We start from the raw sequence: 19922 nt of genomic DNA on the forward strand, positions 1-19922 counted from the left end.
TAACTCCCAAAAAACCGGTAACGCACTTGTAAAGCCTCTGGTGTTTAAAGTGTCCATGGGCGGCGGCGACGATTGCTTACCATCAGGTAATACGTCGGCTCGATTACCGGCATGTCTGATAAAAATATGGACTTTTCTTATGCATCTTCGTTAAAGTTTTAGTAAAAAGTGATTGAACAGTAAAATGCTTTTCTTTCGGTCATTTTAAGAATTTTAGATACAGATTACAAATCAGAGTGCAAGTAAAACTTAGTCATTGCATAAATTCACATACATCACATTATCTAATCAAAACTAATTCCTTTTCCATGTCAAATGAAACCTTTTCTCAATAGTGAGGTATTTTACAAGGTAATGAGAACATAAGCAACTACTGAATATACAATGTGATAGGGTTGGGACTTCTAACCCGTTAAGGCTGAGTACTACATCTAATTTTATCGACAAAAAAAATAAAATGGGGGGTTGAATCCCTAATTGAAAATATTGAAAAAAAGTTATTTTTTCGGTAAAAATAATTCACAAATGATTTTTTTTCTCACCAAAACATTATCAAACATATAAAAAAAGTAATGAATTAGTTAGCCAAGGTTATTAGCAACCGTTTGTCGTTTTTTTTTTTCTTTCTACGACGCATACAACCTTTGATATCAAAAAAAGTAAAAAAAATATAAAAATAGCCATAATTTTTAGGGGGAGGGGATTCGACCCCTTACTTTTGTCCATAAAATTAGATGTAGAACTCAGCCTTAACGGGTTAGAAGTCTCACCCCTATCACATTGTATACACTAGAATATTGAAATTACCAAATACTTATTTAATTAATTTTAATATGACATTAAATTAATACTAAAAGCCCTTCCTCTCTCCTACGAATTTTATATTTTGCTGTGCCCGACAGGGTCCATAATTGTGACTAAATACAGTAGAAGCTCTTTATTCGCGGGGTATGCGAATATGGAATATGGAATGGCAATTTGTATGGGGTTATAGGGGATACGTTCCTAGATGACGAAATCAAGAAGCAAATTGTAGATAAAAAAATATTTAATTGTCTGATCATACAGATTGATGAATTACATAATATTGTATCAAGTTTAGGTCACACTAGGTTTAGGCAGAAGTTACAATCTAGACGTAGTTGTAATGAGGCTATTTTATCTTTTCATCCTTCTACTGACGCGTTGACAAAGGATAGCGAATGTATTTTTCTAGGTACATGCACGCACCGATATTTTGTCGATCCGCGAATAAAGAAATCTTGACCGCGAATATAGGAATTGGGTCGCATTTTTTCAGTCCGCGAATAGTGAAAACGCGAATGAAGGAAGGGCGAATAAGGAGCTTCTACTGTACTGTATTTTCTAACACCTGTGTACATTATGGATGCGATAAATACTGTACTAGAATACTGACCGCACGAGTCGCCTGGTGAGGTCGGCGGGTTGCGGCGCGAGATGCTCGGCGGCGCGCTGCGCGGACGTCAGCACCCCGCGCAGCGCGCGCTCGCCCGGGCCCGTGCGGGGGGCCGTGGGGTCCTGGGGGGGGGAACATTACTTCTTACTAAAGAGAGGTTAAATAAGAGCTCCCACGACCAGATTTCATGAGGGAGAACCAAGCTTCGGCACTGTTGGGCCGGCTTGATCGAAGTGATCGGCCTCATTGGAAACGGGTGTGAAACAGCCGAAGTATTGTATGCTATATATTATGAGTAAGGTTGTATGAGCTATCTGCTCAGTTCATACAGAAAAGTATAGATTAACTTCAAATTAAACAGCTTACCGCTGCACTCAGAGTCATTTCATGGTTACTTAAATCAGTCCTTAGCAATTGTTTTCGGTACAAAATTAGAAAGAAAAAAAATTACTAAGGAATAGTCTAAGTAATCATTAAGTATATCTGAGTACGGAACCTTATTGACATTTACTTTTTCACTTACTCAAAATATGTAATCTCGTAATACCATGCCAATTAAAGATAGCAAAGACTATGACATTTTTAAGTATCTTTTAATACAACAGTTATACTTGACAACCTTCACAATAATTGTGAATCTATCATAATTACTACTATAGTTTTTAATCATTATTTCACTGCAAACTTGCGTCATAAAATAGTACAAGTGCTCACGTTGAGGAACTCGTGCGCGGCGGCCATCTTGGCGTGGATCTGTTGCTGCAGCGCCTTCAGGACGGTCACGTTGTCCTTCTCGCCGCCGTCCTCCACGTACGATGTCAACTGGAGGACCCTGGACAGCAATCATTACAATACAGTTGGAACTCGATTATCCGGCTCCCGGTTATACGGATTCGCGATTATCCGGACTACCGACTCATTATATTAAAATTACCTACAAGTCGAATTTATGCAACGTAACGTACATGTATGTATTTAATCTAAGAAGATGTATCTCACAATGATTATTATACCTAATGCGCTCTAAGAAGGTGCGGCTGACAGATGCCAGTATGACGTTGACGTCTCTCTTTAGGGATGGACATTAGAAAAATCTTTTTTTATCGCTATCGATACTCGAAGCATACATTTAATTCTCTTGAATTTTTTGTGTGTGTTATTTAGTTGTGCAGTCTAACTACGTGTATATACTTGTCAAAATAAATATTTTATGACCGAGCCCTGAGGTGTTTCAGAGTTACAGTTTTACAGAACCGTGAAGAAAACAAGGATATATTAGTTTGTATATGTTAGATTAAGTACCACCACGCATTATCAATGGCGCCGGAAATGTCTAGAAAAATGCCTACTACATATTTCTGCTTAGATAATGTCACTGTGGTTTGGGCAGAGAGAGCCGCGTCTACAGTGGATTTACCCACATAATTAAAGGTTTTTTAAGAATGATAATTGAACGACGATTAATGATAATGATAATTTAATTTTATAATAAACATTGATTTTCATTCATATGTGTTGTTTGTTTTTAATAAATACATAACATCGAATGTACAACATAATATGTATGCACAAAATTCGCTTTTCTTCGTAAATTCGATTATCCAGATTTTCGATTATCTGAATGCCTAACGACAATAATTAGTCCAGTGACTGAGTTTCTACTGTATACGTTTTTAGGCAGTTGTCCGACCAACGGCGAGTGAACGACTAACTATCGGCTATTTTCTCGCTCAAGATTTTGAACAAGAGGTATACCTTTAGTAACATAAGTGATGCATATAAGAAGTTGATCGCTGGCTGTTGACACTGCCGGCGAGTGCTGTCACTAGTTTGTCGCTGAGCGACAAGAGCTATGAAAGATAACACTCGCTCGGCGACACTCGGGATTAAAACTGAGCCGGGAGCAACCAGGGTCATTTCTCTACAGAGCGTACCGTGTGCCCCGGAACGCATTCGACGAGGGCAACTTAAGGCGGGATCACAGGGCGGGATATTAACCATGTTTATTTATGTCTATGAGTTTCAATTCATCCGTGATCATGGCGCTTGCAACAGTGCCGAAATATCGGAAACTCATCAACATAAATAAACATGGTAAAATAGCCATAGGAAAATCATAGATATTATTATAAGCATGGTAGATATCGCGTCTTAAGTTCTAATGTTAACAATAATTACAGTTTACACATAATACATATTTATTTATGTATAATATGACTGTCTCGTTGGTCGAGTGGTCGCAAGTGCGATCGGGAAAAGTATTACTGGACTTTATTCGGTTTTTCCAAAATTTCTCAGTGGTAGCACGGAGTCTGGAAATGTGCCCGGTATATGGCAACAGGTATTACATGCCTTTTACATTGGACTTATAACACAAACGGTGAAAAGTGGGTGTACATTGTATAGCGGCATTACGCGCCGTAATGAGCACCTCTGCCTACCACTTCGGAGATAAAAGGCATAATGTTGCATCATTATCTATTTATGTATTTATGGCGCTTAACAGATATACTTACCGAATAATTTCATGTATTTCATCAGCCATTCTTTGAGCCAAGTAATTTCTGTTCTCAGCCGCTTCCTCCATACCTTTGCCACCTGAGTTGGAAATAAATATGTTATTAATATCACGCATGTTATACATATATACGTATTATTGAAATAATCATTAACACATTGAACGTGGTGGTCACCGGTAACCGACGTTAGCGGAGGATTTGCCTTCAACAGTTTTTTTTTTTGTTTTTTTTTTTCTAGGATTTTCTCCTGTGTCGTTGCGTTTACAAACACACATGTTCACATACACATCACGCCCAGACCCGGAGCAACAATCTGTGGATCACACAAAGAGTTGTCCCGTGCGGGAATCGAGCCAGCGACACGTTGCACGGTAGCAAGTTGCCCACCGTGCAGTCGAGTTTTCTATTGACAGTCAAAGACTTAAAAGGGGAGGTTTTGAGCCAACTCTCTTTTATATGGAAGTACCATGCTCCGAAACCAATGGGCCTCTGTTCGATGTAAACCTCTTTAGATAAGATGGGAGAGCCATGGTTCGGCACGAATGGACCTAATCCACCAGTGTGATACCATGGCCTCATAGAAAACTGACGTGAAACAACGCTTGAGGTTGTGCTTCGTTGTGAGTGAGGTTACTGGAGGCCCAATCAACCCCCCCTTTGCAAATTTTCCCAATCCCCGATTCCCCAACAACCCCTAAATTTCTAATCCCCGGACGGCCGGTACTTGTAACGCCTCGGGTGTTTCGGGCGATTGCTTACCATCAGGTGATTCAATCCGTTAAAAGAGAGGATATCCACGATGATGGTATACCTTCAGTGAGTATATGTATGTAGATCTTCATGGAGCAGATGAGCACGGGCGCGAGCTGCTTGACGCTGTCGAGGCAGCGGTTCAGCGTCTCCGCGTGGGGCGGGTGGGTCAGCTCCGCGGCGCGGGCTGCCACCTGCAAGGGAAGGGTTGATGGTCAATTGTCACACTACTAGTCAAACATCGACTACCTATCCATCGTAGCAGTACATCCCATCACTAAACACGACTACGGCGTTACGTTATACGCATAACACTTCTACTTTATTTTTCATTCCATTAGATTTTATTTAATGAATAGAGACATGTCGATTATTTTTTAAATTTTATTGTACTACACTTCCGTAATCATTTATTTTTGACGAATGTACCCAATTATCACACTAAGGCATTAATTATTTATTTTAGGCTTTTCAACAATAAGTACGCTATTACATTATAATTTGTACATTAACAACTTACGTCTAAGCGCTCATCACTTAAAGAAAAGCAAAGCATGCACTATCTTATGCGCATACAATAACCTAACCAAATTAAATGATTCATTATAAATGCCAAAGTTCGTTTGGATATTTGTCCGACGGATTTTGATAAAATTTGGTATACAGACATGGTATGAGCCAACTTGGGGATAGGATACTTTTATTTTATCCCACGGGAATGCGGGGGAAGCCGCTATCAGAAGCTAGTATTGTATACTTAGGTGCAAAATTAGGTGAGAAAAGCTTCTTCATTATACAGTCGTTTTAAATTTTAAACTAAAACTTAGGTATATTATGTTAAAGTTATTATCATAGTCTTATATCCCAATGAAATACGCAGTTCCCATATTACATTTATTATCCACTTTGTAAAAAAAAAAACATTGAGCACTGTTCCAAACTGCATGCAATTACTGATACTTTGCTTGGCCTAGGAATGAAGCTCAAAACCGCTAGCTGTATATTAAATACGTTTTCTAAGTTCTAGACTTAAAAGAATTGTCTTACACGTATTATGAAATCAGTTAATCTAAAACAACAATATTTTAAATAAATAATCTATACTAATATTATAAAGCTGAAGAGTTTGTTTGTTTGTTTGTTTGAACGGGCTAATCTCAGGAACTACTGGTCTGAATTGAATTTTTATTTTTGTGTTGGATAGTGCATTTATCGAGGAAGGCTATAAGCTATAAAACATCACGCTAAGATCAATAGGAGCCGAGCAGAGCGGGTGAAACCGCGCGAAAGTAGCTAGTTTTAAATATTAATTCCCATTGACTACGAATATATTTATAAGTAGTACATACCTCCCTAGCCGCCCTGGAGAGTGCGGGCGAGATGTCCCTGAGGAACTGCACCAGGTCCTCCATGGTGTCTATCACCTCCGCCACGCCCAGGTAGTCCAGCACCTGGAATATAAGTGTTATGTATATGTAAAACTGTATGTTTGTAAACGCATCCACGACACACGAGAAAATTCTAGTGTGGGGCAAAACTTAAAAAAAAAAATCAAGTCGTATGAGAAATATTCAGAAATAACTACGAAGAGACTAGTCAGAGTAACTGTACTAAATTTGACTAGTCGAGTTTCGATAACTTTGGATTTTTGATCTTTTAAAAGGATCTGTCTATATATTTTGGTTGGAGAATGGCAATTTATTGGCAACATCATATCTATAAAATGTATAGATATCGACCTATTTAAATTCGGTAACTCTACAAGAAGGTGTGAAATGATATAAGAATTGTTAAATAAGTATCGCACCTGGTTTTCCTTATTGCTTTAAATTCATTCTGTCATCAAAAAAAAAACAAATACAGCACATTCATAAACATCCTCTCAAAATCGATAGTATTTAGAAAGTTATTTATGCACTTTCTTATTATACAGTCCATACTAGTGCTAACCTACTCTATTTCTATTTAACTTATTATAAAACGTATAATTTCTCACGCTCAGCACAATCGCAATAGAAAAAGAAGTTATTGCCATTCACTTTCATTTTCTCATATTGTCATACATAAAACTATGAAAAAAGTGCTCAATGAATGCTATGAACAGTCATATTAGACATGTGTGAAAATATTCTCTGATTTAATTAAAGTTTGCTAAACAATTTACTATTTGAATTACCACCGTAATCAGAGTAATTTAATGGCGACTTAACCCAGTCCTTAACAATTGTTTTCGATACAAAATATTTACTAAGGAATAGATTAAGTAATCATGAAATCTCTCTGTTTAAGAAATAATGTCTCTTGAAAAACTGAATAAAAGTAAACATTACGTAATTGACGTATCTTCCATATACACTTTAAAGGAGAATCTAAGACTATTCAGTGCAAAAATCATTCGTTTAACAATTTTGAATTATAGGTCAACCACTTTAGATCACTTTTTGCATCACCATACATAGCATACACATTAAACTACGGGTATATCTCAATGACTATCGCTCAAATACTGATACGCTACTAAATTATAAGTTATACTTAAAATATCATGCTATCTCTGTCATTTACGACAAAATACGGTAGTTTCCTACTAGTCAAATTCAATACTTTTATCGAAATGTCAAAAACGTTACTTTTCTATGAATTTTGTAAGAGATCGCAACTTATGACGTCATATTTTTTTGCGTCAAATAGCATACTTACTTCTCTAAAATTAGCTAGAAGTCAAATTCACCAATGTAAGTACGATTATTTTGGGATATTTTATTATATTGAAATGTCAAAATAATTTATTTTTGACCTAGGAAACTACCCAGTAGTAGTTAAGAGATGGGCTTAAAATCGGGTGGCGTTGAATATTAGCACATAAAACACACACTTATCTAAGTAACCCTTACCTTTTTGCACTCTTTAACGATCTTCCGGACTTCAGATTCATCGAAGCACAGCAATAACGCCGACGTTCCTTGCAAGATGCCACGGGAGCCTTCAATCAGCTTCTTCCTACAAACGATACTCAGTTTCAACTCCCTAACACTCGCATTATCCGAATCAAAGGTAAAATAACTAGCATCAATGGACATTGACATGGTGGCTTCACTATCCAAGCAAGGAACTAGCAACTGTCTTCACAGTACTACAAAATTCTTCCTATAAACTCCTAAGTGCATATTGTCATGCAATAATGAACTTTATAGTGATTCGGTTAGAGGTGAATGACTTACAGTTTTGCAGTATTGATCCCTGAATGGTTTTAAGTGATGAAAACGGATGGATATTGATTTTCGAATATACGGAATTGTGTTTATTTTTGTGATATTTTAATTTTTGGTATAGAAAGCATGACTTCCCTGCACTGATGTACATACGTCAATGCGTCCCAGTTGCATGTTTGAACATAGAAATTTCTGTCGAAGGGTGCTTTTCCACCAAATATGTGCTATACTACGGTGCTGTGAATGCGTTTAGCTTCCACCAATCATATTGATCTGCATTCAACTAAAATATGTTTTTTTATACAGAAGGTGCGTGTTATGGATGGATGGTTTCCCTACTATTTATACATCGCATACTCGAGCTGAATCCATTTGAACAAGCACATTTTTTGTGGGGATAAAATCATCCACCGACTTCGACCACCTTGGGTGAGGCTAGAGGGAGTGTCAGATTCTTACTGACTAAAAACCACCCCATTCCTACGCCGGAGCCCTAGTAACCCGTTAAGTAGTCCGCGGCCCTGGTAAAGGACCTTGAATACGACATTAATTAGCTACGTGTCATGTTCGTGAACGGGCGCTGTCAACTGGGACTGGTCAGCTCCGGACTGCATTAATTTTTATTGTCCTCTAGGTTATTTTCTTTTTCTGTCGCTTGGACTGTATATTAGTTTTACATTGTTCTCACATAGTTGAAGTAATCGAAACAATGTAACCAAGAATTGTATTGTAAATCTGATTGAAAAAGAGTAACCTATGGAGTTCCTTGCTCGTTCTTCTCCATAGGAATCTACACTTTGGAACGAGCAAATAGCTTCACTAGAGGACTGACCGACAGACAGACGTTATTAATCTTATTATATTTGCTTTGACGTTCAAAAGTGCCTTCCTGGTCTATTTGAAATAAATAATTTTGACTTTGACTTTGACAGGTTGCTAAGAAATGGTCACTTCATCGTCTCTATCCATTTCACCAAAACCTTGATTCAATCTCTTACCTAGCAGGTCCCGAATAAGGATCAGCTCTCAGCATATCGGAGGCCTGCTGCAGCAGCGTGGCGGCAGTCTCCACGCGGTGCAGGGCGCCGGGCATGTCATGTCTGAGGACCGCGTCTTCTGAAGACTCGATGGTCTCGTGTCCAACCTGGAGACGGTTGCAAAGGGTTTTTTAGGTACATACATATCGTCACGCCTTTAATCCCCGAAGGGGTAGGCAGAGGTGCACATTATGGCACGTAATGCCACTGTGTACACCCACTTTTCATAATTTATGTTGTAAGTCCCATGTAATAGGTGGTGAGCCTATTGCCATATACCGGGCACATTTCCAGACTCCGTGCTACTACTGAGAAATTTTCGAAAAACCGAAAAAAGCCCAATAATACTTCACCCGACCCGGGAATCGAACCCGAGACCCCTTGCCCGGCAGTCGCACTTGCAACCACTCGGCCAACGAGGTTTTTTAGGTATCGGTCAAAAAATTTGTTATTTGCTACTGGAGCACCACTTCTGCTACTGAAGTTTGATTTCTTTTTTTTTCTTTTACATTGTTCTTCCAAAAATAAGTTTCTTAATTTAAAAGGAGCAGTTTTCGTATTTACGAAGCAAGATTTTATGCCCTTTAGATGATGAAACGCTAATATCGCCAGATGATAGTACATAATGCAAAAAAGGGTATTTAATAGTTGCCTGTTCCCCCCTGCATTATTGATCCATGGAAGATGCTGATCGTTTCTTTTTTTATATTTGATGGGTCGACGTTTGGCCGTTCGCTATCTCGCCTGGTAGTAAGTGATGATGCGGTCTACGATGGAGCACGTCTGCTCATGAACAACCTATTCACTCAGGTTTTAAAGACACCCAGGTTATATCCATCAGGAAACGCAGATTCCGGCAAAGAATTCCATTCCTTAGCAGGTCGTACAAGGAAGCTTGAAGCGAAGGGCTTCGTGCGAGTGGGTGGGACATCTACCATGGAGTGGTATAATAAGTAAGCTTACCTACAATTATATGATCTTTGGCGTGGTTTGGCTAATACGTGAATATCTGTATAATGCAAAGAAGTAAATAGGATATGACTTACTTTGACGAGGTTGTTGACGGCGAGCGACACGGCTTGCACCGGCCTCGCCAGGTCTGGCATCGCGTTGCCATCTTCTGCTTCCTCGTGAAGGATCACAAGCCGGGATACCTGGAGACAAGAGTGGTAGGTTTAGACATGGTGTACTTCTGGCGCACAAGATATTATTGGACATACTTCTCTGGAGAAACAACAGTGGGTGAACCCAGGATAAACCTATTTCTATTTTCTATTAAAAACAAAAACTTTTATTATGGATTTTTCCTGTGTCGTAGGTGCGTTTACAAACATACAATTTCACATACACATGACAGCCGGAACAACAATCAGCGGATCACACAAAGAGTTTTTCCGTGCGGGAATCGATCCCCCGACACGTTGCACGGCAGCCAGTTGCCCGGCCACCGCGCCCTCTGCAGTCTAACTAAGATAACAGGAGAAATATGTATATGTTCACACTTATGTATATGTTCACAATTTGAAATCATGTCAATAGAGTTCAGGATAACCAATGCCAACTAAGTCTATATATACACTTCCACAAAAATACCTAATAACAGGGTTCAAGTCAGCAAAATAGCCGACTTATATCTTGACATTTGCTGAGCTGTTGAAAGTGCCATCAGAATGTCATTTCCACTCGCTCACATGAAAGGGGAAATTACATGCGATTGAACTTTATAACGACAAAGTACGCACGAATGACGAGATAGGTAAATATGTCTATTAATTCTCGAATATCTACTAACAATCATAATGCAAAATGCATTCCCTTTTTACTCGACTTCAAAAAAGGGAGGTTCTCAATTTCGACTTGTATTGTATGTATGTATGTTTGTGCGCAATTATCTCGCGTTTGGTTGAACCGATTTTGATGCGGTTGCCGGCATAGTATTTGTCTGACTTAGGAAAAGGTTATAAGGATATTACCTGACTTAAAAAAAAAATATACGTATACCTAAACCCTATTACGACGGTAGAGGTAGAATAGAATTTATTTGTCACCATCACTACCGCTACTCTTCGCGTGGGTATCCTAAGGACCATCTAAGGGACTACACATTTTACAGAGACTGAGTAACGACAACTACCTAATACATTTTATTGTAACTTTCGTGAGACATACTAAATTAATTATTATGTTATCGGCTTACTCACGTAATTGTTTGACGAGGAACTCGACTAGTTTCAACTGCTACTAGTAGCAGCGCGACAATCGCCGCGTCGTGTATCGCGGATTGCTGCTCTCATGAGCATATGAGCCTCTAGCGTGGCTTGAAACTAGTCGAGTTCCTCGTCAAACAATTACGTGAGTAAGCCGATAACATAATAATTACCTAATAAATTTTCAAAAATATCCAAAATTATTAATCTTATGCTTTTAAGCCGAGTTTTAGAACATTATATGTAAGCTTCTTCCCGGACGGAAAAAATATTTGTACAGTCTAGTTTCTTATCAGCATTTTTATGCAATAAAGACCTAATGAAGCAAGGCTCGGCGGTTACTCTACTAAGATGCCGGTTTCCCATGCATGAGAGTACGGGTTCAAAGCCTACCAACGACAAGTACCAATGTAACTTTTACCGAATTATAATATGTACTTTCTTCCTAGAAAGTGTCTAAATAATATTTTATTTAGCCACCACTAGTAGTATTGGTAACATACCTGAGGCTTCTTATGCTAAGAGCTGATAATAAAGTGTCACCTTTAATAATATAATATGAGGCATAAAACTACAAGTAGCGTATCAGACAAAAACATATATTTTTTTTTATATGAAACTTCCTGACACTTAACAATCCTAACCGCACACCGCTGAACGCGGTCCAGAGGATGAAGCTGGTACTGGGGTGCCCCCGCCCAAAGATGAGAGCAGTATTCCATATGGGGCCGAACCTGCGCCTTATATAGAAGCAGGCGATGGGCTGCAGTGAAATACTGCCTCGATCTGTTGAGCACACCAAGCTTTTTCGAGGCTAATTTAGCCTTATCCTCCAGATGACCACGGAACTGGACGTCTCTCGAAATGTTGATGCCAAGTATTCCAATACCGGCTGAGGCAGTCAGAGGGGTACTTTGAAACTGAGGTGAGACGACCAACTGTAGTTTCCTTAGCGGTAAACACGCAGACATATAATTAAAGAATGTACCTACCATTACCTATCTGCATTTGTTATGACTAACAACGAATGCTCAGCATGTCATAATGCACCTACAAAGACATAATTATCTCTAGCATGCGCTTGCGCCGGTACAACGGCCCCCGTTGTATCCAGGTGAAAGTTTAAGATAAGCTCGTGTCTGTCTGCATAGTTCAGTCTCGAAGTTTCTGCGATAGTGAACGAAATGTGTGTATATTATTACATACGTTTTGTATATGTAGTATTATTGTAGTAACATGTGTAACTAACTATATTATTGCAGTTTTATATTGACAATGATACTAAGTCAGTTTCTATCTCTCAGTCTGATAATAAGCAAAAGATATAATGTATAACTTACAATGCAACGTCACGCTTTTTATCCCCGAAGGGGTAGGCAGAGGCACATTGCGGCACCTAATGCCGCTATACAATGTACAGTACCCACTTTTCATCATTTATGTTATAAGTTATTTTTTATTTTTTTTAAAAAAACGTTGCCCCACACTAGGATTTTCTCCTGTGTCGTGGGTGCGTTTACAAACATACAAGTTCACATACACATGACACCCAGACCCGAAACAACAATTTGTGATTCACACAGAGTTGCTCCGTGCGGGAATCGAACCCGCTACCCGTTGCGCGGCAGCCAGTTGCCCAGCCACCGCGCCAACCGTGCAGTCAATACGTCCCTTGTAATAGGGGGTGAGCCAATTGCCATATACCGGGCACAATTCCAGACTCCGTGCTACTACCGAGAAATTTTCGAAATACCGAAAAGAGCCCAGTAATACTTTGCTCGACCCGGGACCCCTTTTCCGGACGTCGCACTTGCAACCACTAGACCAACAAAGCATTAAACTTATAAGTAGGTACACCAAAACCCCTTTACAATTCTACTTTACAAACTACGTAACAAATTCAAATAGAATTCAATTATTTATTAATCGAATACGATTACGCAATATATAACTTGCCCCGTCGCGAATCCTTGAGAGAACTATTTAAAACTATAAACATTCTTACAGTGCCTTCTCAATTCATTTACGAAAATATTATGTACGTGAGAAAAAATCAACAATTGTTTGAAAAAAGAAGCGACAGACACAATTTTAATACGAGAGGTAAAAATAAGTTAGCTATACCGCAATTCCGATTGTCCAAAGTGCAGAAATCCTTCATGGGATTTTGTGTTAAGTGTTACAATAAACTACCAACCACCATACTGAATCTGAACGAGAAAAAATTTAAATCTTGTATAAAGCGTGAACTGTGTAAACAGGCATATTATAAACTGTCAGATTATATTGAAGATAAAAATGTGTGGCAGCATGTTGGTCCGGCTCCACTGGACACTCGCTCACACTAGACAATGCTCTAATACGATCACTAGTTACACGTTAAATTAAAGTATTAATTTATTCCAATTTAGTCTAGGGATCCTGTGGCATCAAGCAGTTATTTTTTTTTTATTTGAAAAATTTAATTAAAGATTATTTTTTATTTGTATAGAAGCATTATTTCAAAATTGTAAGTGTACATATGTGGGCACTATGTTTGAAACAACCCGCTTTTTTATTTTATATTCTTTACAAATTGGTTTTATTGTCCCATAGTTTTGACGTCGTATTGTCGTTACATTGTTCCTACATATATATACAATAGGTAAATGATCAAATAATGTATCAGAGATATTGTAAAAAACATTTTTTGAAAAGAGTAACGATGGAGTTTCTTGCTCGTTCTTCTCCATTCGAAGCAACACTTTGGAACGAGCGCCTAGCTTCACTGACAGACAGACTGACGGACAATTCAATTTGACGTTTCAAAAGTGCCTAATTTAGGATTAATTGAAATAAATGCTTTGACTTTGACTTTGAATCAGGTGATACATCTGCTCGTTTGTTCGCTCGGCGTGTTTCATAAAAAAAAGTACTTTTGCGGTGCCCGGGGGCCCGTGGTTGGAGGATATTGCTGTGGGATTGTGGACCGCGCTGTGCACTGTGGATGCATTAGGGTAATTTGATTTGACGCTCTACGAAAGCTTCCCCGCATAGGCAGAAAACTCCCAATACTACATGACGCATCTGTCCTATTATTTAACATGACATGTCGATAATATGAGTTATCTTAACTTACGTAATTATATACCTAATGCCCACGATAACTTTCGAACCAACCACTCAGTTATTCCCGGACCGACCTCCGTACGACTCTTATGTAAGTTGATCTTGCTTTTATATTATTTTATTCACTGAAATTAACTGAAATCGAATCAAATCAAATCAGGTAACTTTATTGCATCTATGGTGTTGCGGTGGGGTCTATAATTTTATGCAGTGTTATGTTCCAGCTGTGGGCCCTTTTGGGCGCCGCAAAGGTAGTTAATCTACTTACTATAATATTAGATAACATTATTTTAAATAGTTTAAAAAATATATAATTTTATAACATTTATAGGTTAAATATGCCATAAATTTGAACTCAATGTATATTTATTTTGAAAGTAATTTAGTATAAACAAATAAAAAGGATACTTACTTACATATAAAACCTTATCTTTTAAAAAAAAGTGGTATTTGTTTCTATAATTTATTAGGTTCTTGCAAACTGGGAGTTTTCATCAAGGACGGGACGAATTTTTCTTTAGCAGCGGAACGGACATGTTTTCGTATTTAAGATCTTACTGCCAATTACAATAACGGATCTATCTAGATTTTTTATATATATTCGGCATTTACTGATTGCTATAGAGTATTCTATACCGTGGGATAAAAAGTATCACAATCACACATTAGATGTATTTATTTATATACCAAGACTTTAATGTTTATAGTTGTGGTATATAATAGACTATACTTACTATCTACTTATCTATATTTATATACCTGAAACTAGGATAAACAAACAAACACTCACGTTTATAACAATACTAGCTTCAGTCAGCGGCTTTGCCTGCGTTCCCGCGGAATAAAGATGAAAAGTATCCTATCACCCAAATCAACTCATACCATGTCTGTATACCAAATTTCATCAAAATCCGTTCAGTAGTTTCATCGGTATTTTAGTAGATAACGTTAATAAGATTAGTGCTGCCATCTACCATACAACGATGTATAACTTTATTTTGAACCAGCTTCTGCCCTTCCTGACTTCGTTCGCGGAAAATTAAAAAAAATAGGGTTGTACTACCCCTAACATTTAGGAGATGAAAAATAGATGTTAGCCTATTCTCATAGATACCGGATAAGCACAATTTTTTTTTATCAAAATCGGTCAAGCCGTTTCGGTGGAGTATGGCAACAAAAACTGTGACACGAGAATTTTATATACATATTAGATAATGATATGTCGGTCATCTGTAATCGAAAGAAAACGTTGTGATTTTATTGTAACTTTCGTGAGACTTACTAAATTAATTATTGTGTTGTTGGCTTGCTCGCGTGGTGTTTTGGCGAGGAACTCGACTAGTTTCAAGCCATGCTAGAGGCTCATATTCATGAGCAGCATTACGCGACACACGACGCGGCGATTGTCGCACTGCTACAGTAGAGTTCCTCGTCGGAGCGTTGCGTGGGTGGGCCGATAACATAATGATTAAGAAAACGTTGTTTTATTATAGTAATTGACGGACAAACATCCAAACAAACAAACTTTCGCATTTATAATATTATTAGTGTGATAACTTAGTTCAATCAGTTAAAAAATATTTTGCCTAAATACCTACATATTATATCGTAAATTACGCAATTATAATAAAGAGTCATGATGACTTTTATTTACTCGTATATCAACAGTTTTTATATGTAATCTGAAGTTATTTAATTTTTACCCACACTGTAATATTATTAGATATGTTTTAGATTAGTGTTAACGAACGGCCTCATCTAGTTATTTAAGAAATTGACGTGTAAAAGAGTTACATTGTAACCTATTTTTAAAACTAAATATCATATATCATATACGACCTACAATCAAGCACGTGACTACCAACAATAAATCCTCTAAACCTCCAATCCAGTAAGGTATGCGCAAGAGCAGATAAGCGTTCGCCATATTAGGTGCGCGTACGCAACCCGTCGACCAACGCGCATTCATTCATAGTTTTTGTACGAGTACTGGCATAGTACGGCACTAGTTACAATTCGTTTTTGTTAGCTTTCGATTTTAATCTTGAGTATGTTGATGGGTATCTGTCATGCATGTGTTATATGAAAATTGGTTACCGTATTTTGAAGAGGCCATATTTGTTTACAGTTGTAGGTAGTGTAAGCAAAGAAAATTAAATGTAGTAGTTTTTAAACCAACATAATCACAAGTAATATCATTTGATTTTCCGATGTTTCGGTACAAGTTGCAAGCGAAATATCCCGATATTAAATATACAACTTTTATTTAAGTAAATAATTTTATTTGGGTGTTTCCGTTTTCATCCCACGTTTTCATCCCAGGAGTTAAAAATAATAATAATTATTCCGCTTTCAACCCGCAACAAAAATGGACTCCGTTTTCAACCCACGGCATAGTACATAACTGTTTAGTAACTTATGTACTTATGTAAGTAACGTTAGCAGACAAACAAACTTTGTTAGAAAAATCTTTATTCATAATTAACACAACTAAGTCTTTAGAATTATTATCAATTCTACATTTAAAAAAAATCACAGATTGTAAGTATTATTCATCCTACATCCTACATCTGTGCTGCCCATGTCACCATGAATGACATATAGCTGCATAAATGGTCGTATGCAACATTTAAATGTTCCGTCTCCAAAAAACATTGCAAGTTTACTCATTCGATCTCTAGCTTCATGTGTAGCGAACGCAATTATTCTATTATTGCTATCTTCGTAATCAAACAGTAAAAAATCTTTGAAGGTGTTCGGTATTTCTACTTCCCTTTTGTTCTAAAATACTAATTTAGAAACATTTTGACTTCTGTTTCGGGCATCGAAAAATGCTGTTTTCACACTTGAGAACTTGGGGATTTCTTCTACTAAATCTAACCCTTGTTCTTTTATTAATAAAACTTCATTTTCGTAGATCTGTTGAATAGGGCGACCATCGGCAGATTTGACTTGTTCTTTTATTTTCTTCATCAAATTATAAGTATAAAAAGTTTAAATAGTTTAAGATTATTTTTCTGTCTGTACAAAAAAACAATTAAACTGCAGTGGGTAGAAACCGGAATATATTTTAGGTAGAATACGGAAAAAACAACTATTATTATGATTGTGGGTAGAACACGGATTAAGATTTGGGTAGAAAACGGAATAAAATATTCGTGGGATGAAAACTTGGGATGAAAACGGAAACACCCTTTTATTTTCGTAATGATATTGCCAAAAGTGAAACTACATATTTCTAAGGAGACTTAAAAGGATTTATGACTAAGTACCTATACCAACTCTTACACATTGACGTTGGACGTGAACCACCTCTACTTAGGGACCATAAACATTAAACCATTAAAGGTTAACTCCCTATTCCAATAACCACAAGTAATCAGAGATAACACGCAACTACTTCATCGTAAAACTCAACAAGCAATATCCCTTTATACACTTTTTATCTCCTAAAAACGAAAACGTTTCTAAAACGATATAAGTTTTTAAACCGACGTGGTCACTAACACTAACATTAGAACTTAAGACGGGATATTTACAACAACAACGTCACGCCTTTTATCCCCGAAGGGGTAGGCAGAGGTGTTTATTACGACAAAGAGGTTAGACCGATTCGTCTGCTTATAAGCATCCACCCGCATCCCATGGCATCGCATCTCCAGTTCATCCGTGATTATGGCGCTAGCAACAGTGCCGAAATATCGGAAACTCATAGACATAAATAAACATGGTAAATATCCCGACTTAAGTTCTAATGTTAGCATTTCTAAAACCTTTACCTCGAATCTGAACTAATGGAAACAAGTATAAAACCCCCACATTTTCCGAATCTCCTCCTAAGTAATAAAACACGTTTATCCGACATACGATAAAGACCAAAACCGAAAAAATACGTCCATATTTTTTTTGCATTTCGTGAGGTGACTTTTACAAATCACCCCTTCGTATCTCCCCCTCCTGGGGTGTGGTTGAAAGGGCGCGGTATTTGGACCTGATGGGACCTTGGAGCTGATTGTGTTTGTCCAAGATGATTATGGGCGATGGACGGGTAAATGTCTGGTGATATTGTGATTGGAAAGAGGGGCGTTTTGTGTAGGATAGTGGTTGTAAGTAGAGGGTCGAAATTCTGCTGTGAATTGTAAGGATAGGGGTATTCATGTTGTTAAGATGACTTTATTATTGAAGGACTAAATTGAAGAAGTTAATGAAGTGCAAAAAGCTAAAAACGCCATCTTATTATGACAAATGCTGTAACTAATGCCATAGCCTGATGTTCCTTAAGAAACGAAAAGATTTTTTCAGTCATACCCTAATCACAATATCAGAAATCGCAATCAAACAAAAATTCAATCTATTAACCAGTTTAATTACAGCATTAGAAACGGACTCATTGACCGAACTTCCCAAGAACGTTTACATCCACAAAAACATCTTCCTGTCCTAAATTAATCGCTATGTCTCATACGAGGAAAATAAACAAACTGACTACATTTTGTACCTATTCCCAGAACTGGCTTCGAATACAAGTACCTATAGTATAGTACACTGACGGCAAGCCACTGGGTCAAGGTGAGGCTCAGATGTAACTAAGTACCTACGTAGATTCTGCTCTTGGATTAAGTCTGGCAAAGGTACCAAAAATGTAACGGGATTTTGGGTCATATTTTGTAGGTAATTGTGTTTAAATGAAGACTATGTCTTCTGTTGACATTTTTATTTTTTAACTGAGCTCATGTGCATGGATATTGGATATGTCGAGATCAACGTTTCTGAGTATCAAAAAATTAATGTGTACCAGTCTATTCTACAATTTGATCGGAAGTGTGAACACCCGAGTCGATCTGCAATCAAAATATTTGCTTGAACTAAATTCAAGGCTAAAAAAAAAATGTAGTTTTCTTCGTGGGTTTTAATGTTTTCAACCTTATTGTTAATGCATTATTTTCGTATTGCAGATCTCCAATAATCCCCTTTTCTTAAATAGAAGCTTAAAATGTACACTGGTTAGTCGACGCCAATGACACTTGATGCAAATTATCTCCGTAAGAACGCCCACGCGAATTTATATGGCAAATAATAAAATCTAAGTTTGAGTGGTGTCGTAATATTATCTCTAGAGTCCACGGCCACTAACACGCGTGGGATGTGACCATATGGTGAGTGTGCAGCTCAGCTATTATAAACTACGCTGGCTAAACACTTCACGCCAATTTTCACTTATTGATTGTGCACAACTTGGGAGTTCTCTCAATTTCTTGGCACGACGCCAATTTCTGTTTTAAAATTTTGCGCTTTTGCTTCAAATGGGGAATTGTGTCAAATTAATTTATTCGTTTTTTTATGATCGGACACGATAGTGACTATGTGGTCGGTTAATGGTGACGAAATAAATCTAATGCATCTGTATATTCGCTTGAGAATTATTGATGCACCTATTAAAGGCTTATAGGGAAGGAAAAACTCATTTCACCTTCCTACGTCTACCTAATGACATGGCTAAAAGCGAAAAAAACAGCAATTGCACTGCATCCAATATGATAAAACCAACTTAACTTCTGGGATACCAATTCCTAATACAGTCACAAATTTCTAATATAGTCGTGTTATGAAATCGTCTAGTTTTGCCATATTGAAGAGCACCCTAAAATCATACCCTACTTTCCGACCCACCG

General features: G+C 37.6%; 1 protein-coding gene across 1 annotated transcript in view; it reads right to left on the reverse strand.

Moving 5' to 3' along the window:
- Positions 1-19922, reverse strand: part of LOC118280713 (vinculin) — a 58542-nt gene that overhangs the window by 21204 nt on the left and 17416 nt on the right. The window contains exons 2-9 of the mRNA XM_035601035.2: positions 9982-10089; positions 8897-9042; positions 7581-7686; positions 6036-6137; positions 4748-4880; positions 3934-4015; positions 2132-2249; positions 1418-1539 (exon numbers count right to left, since the gene is read on the reverse strand). Of these exons, the coding sequence (XP_035456928.2) occupies positions 1418-1539; positions 2132-2249; positions 3934-4015; positions 4748-4880; positions 6036-6137; positions 7581-7686; positions 8897-9042; positions 9982-10089 (917 nt within the window). The remainder of the gene's footprint in view (positions 1-1417; positions 1540-2131; positions 2250-3933; positions 4016-4747; positions 4881-6035; positions 6138-7580; positions 7687-8896; positions 9043-9981; positions 10090-19922) is intronic.

This window comes from Spodoptera frugiperda, chromosome 16 (genome assembly GCF_023101765.2).
Source record: "Spodoptera frugiperda isolate SF20-4 chromosome 16, AGI-APGP_CSIRO_Sfru_2.0, whole genome shotgun sequence".
In the NCBI taxonomy this organism is placed as follows: domain Eukaryota; kingdom Metazoa; phylum Arthropoda; class Insecta; order Lepidoptera; family Noctuidae; genus Spodoptera; species Spodoptera frugiperda.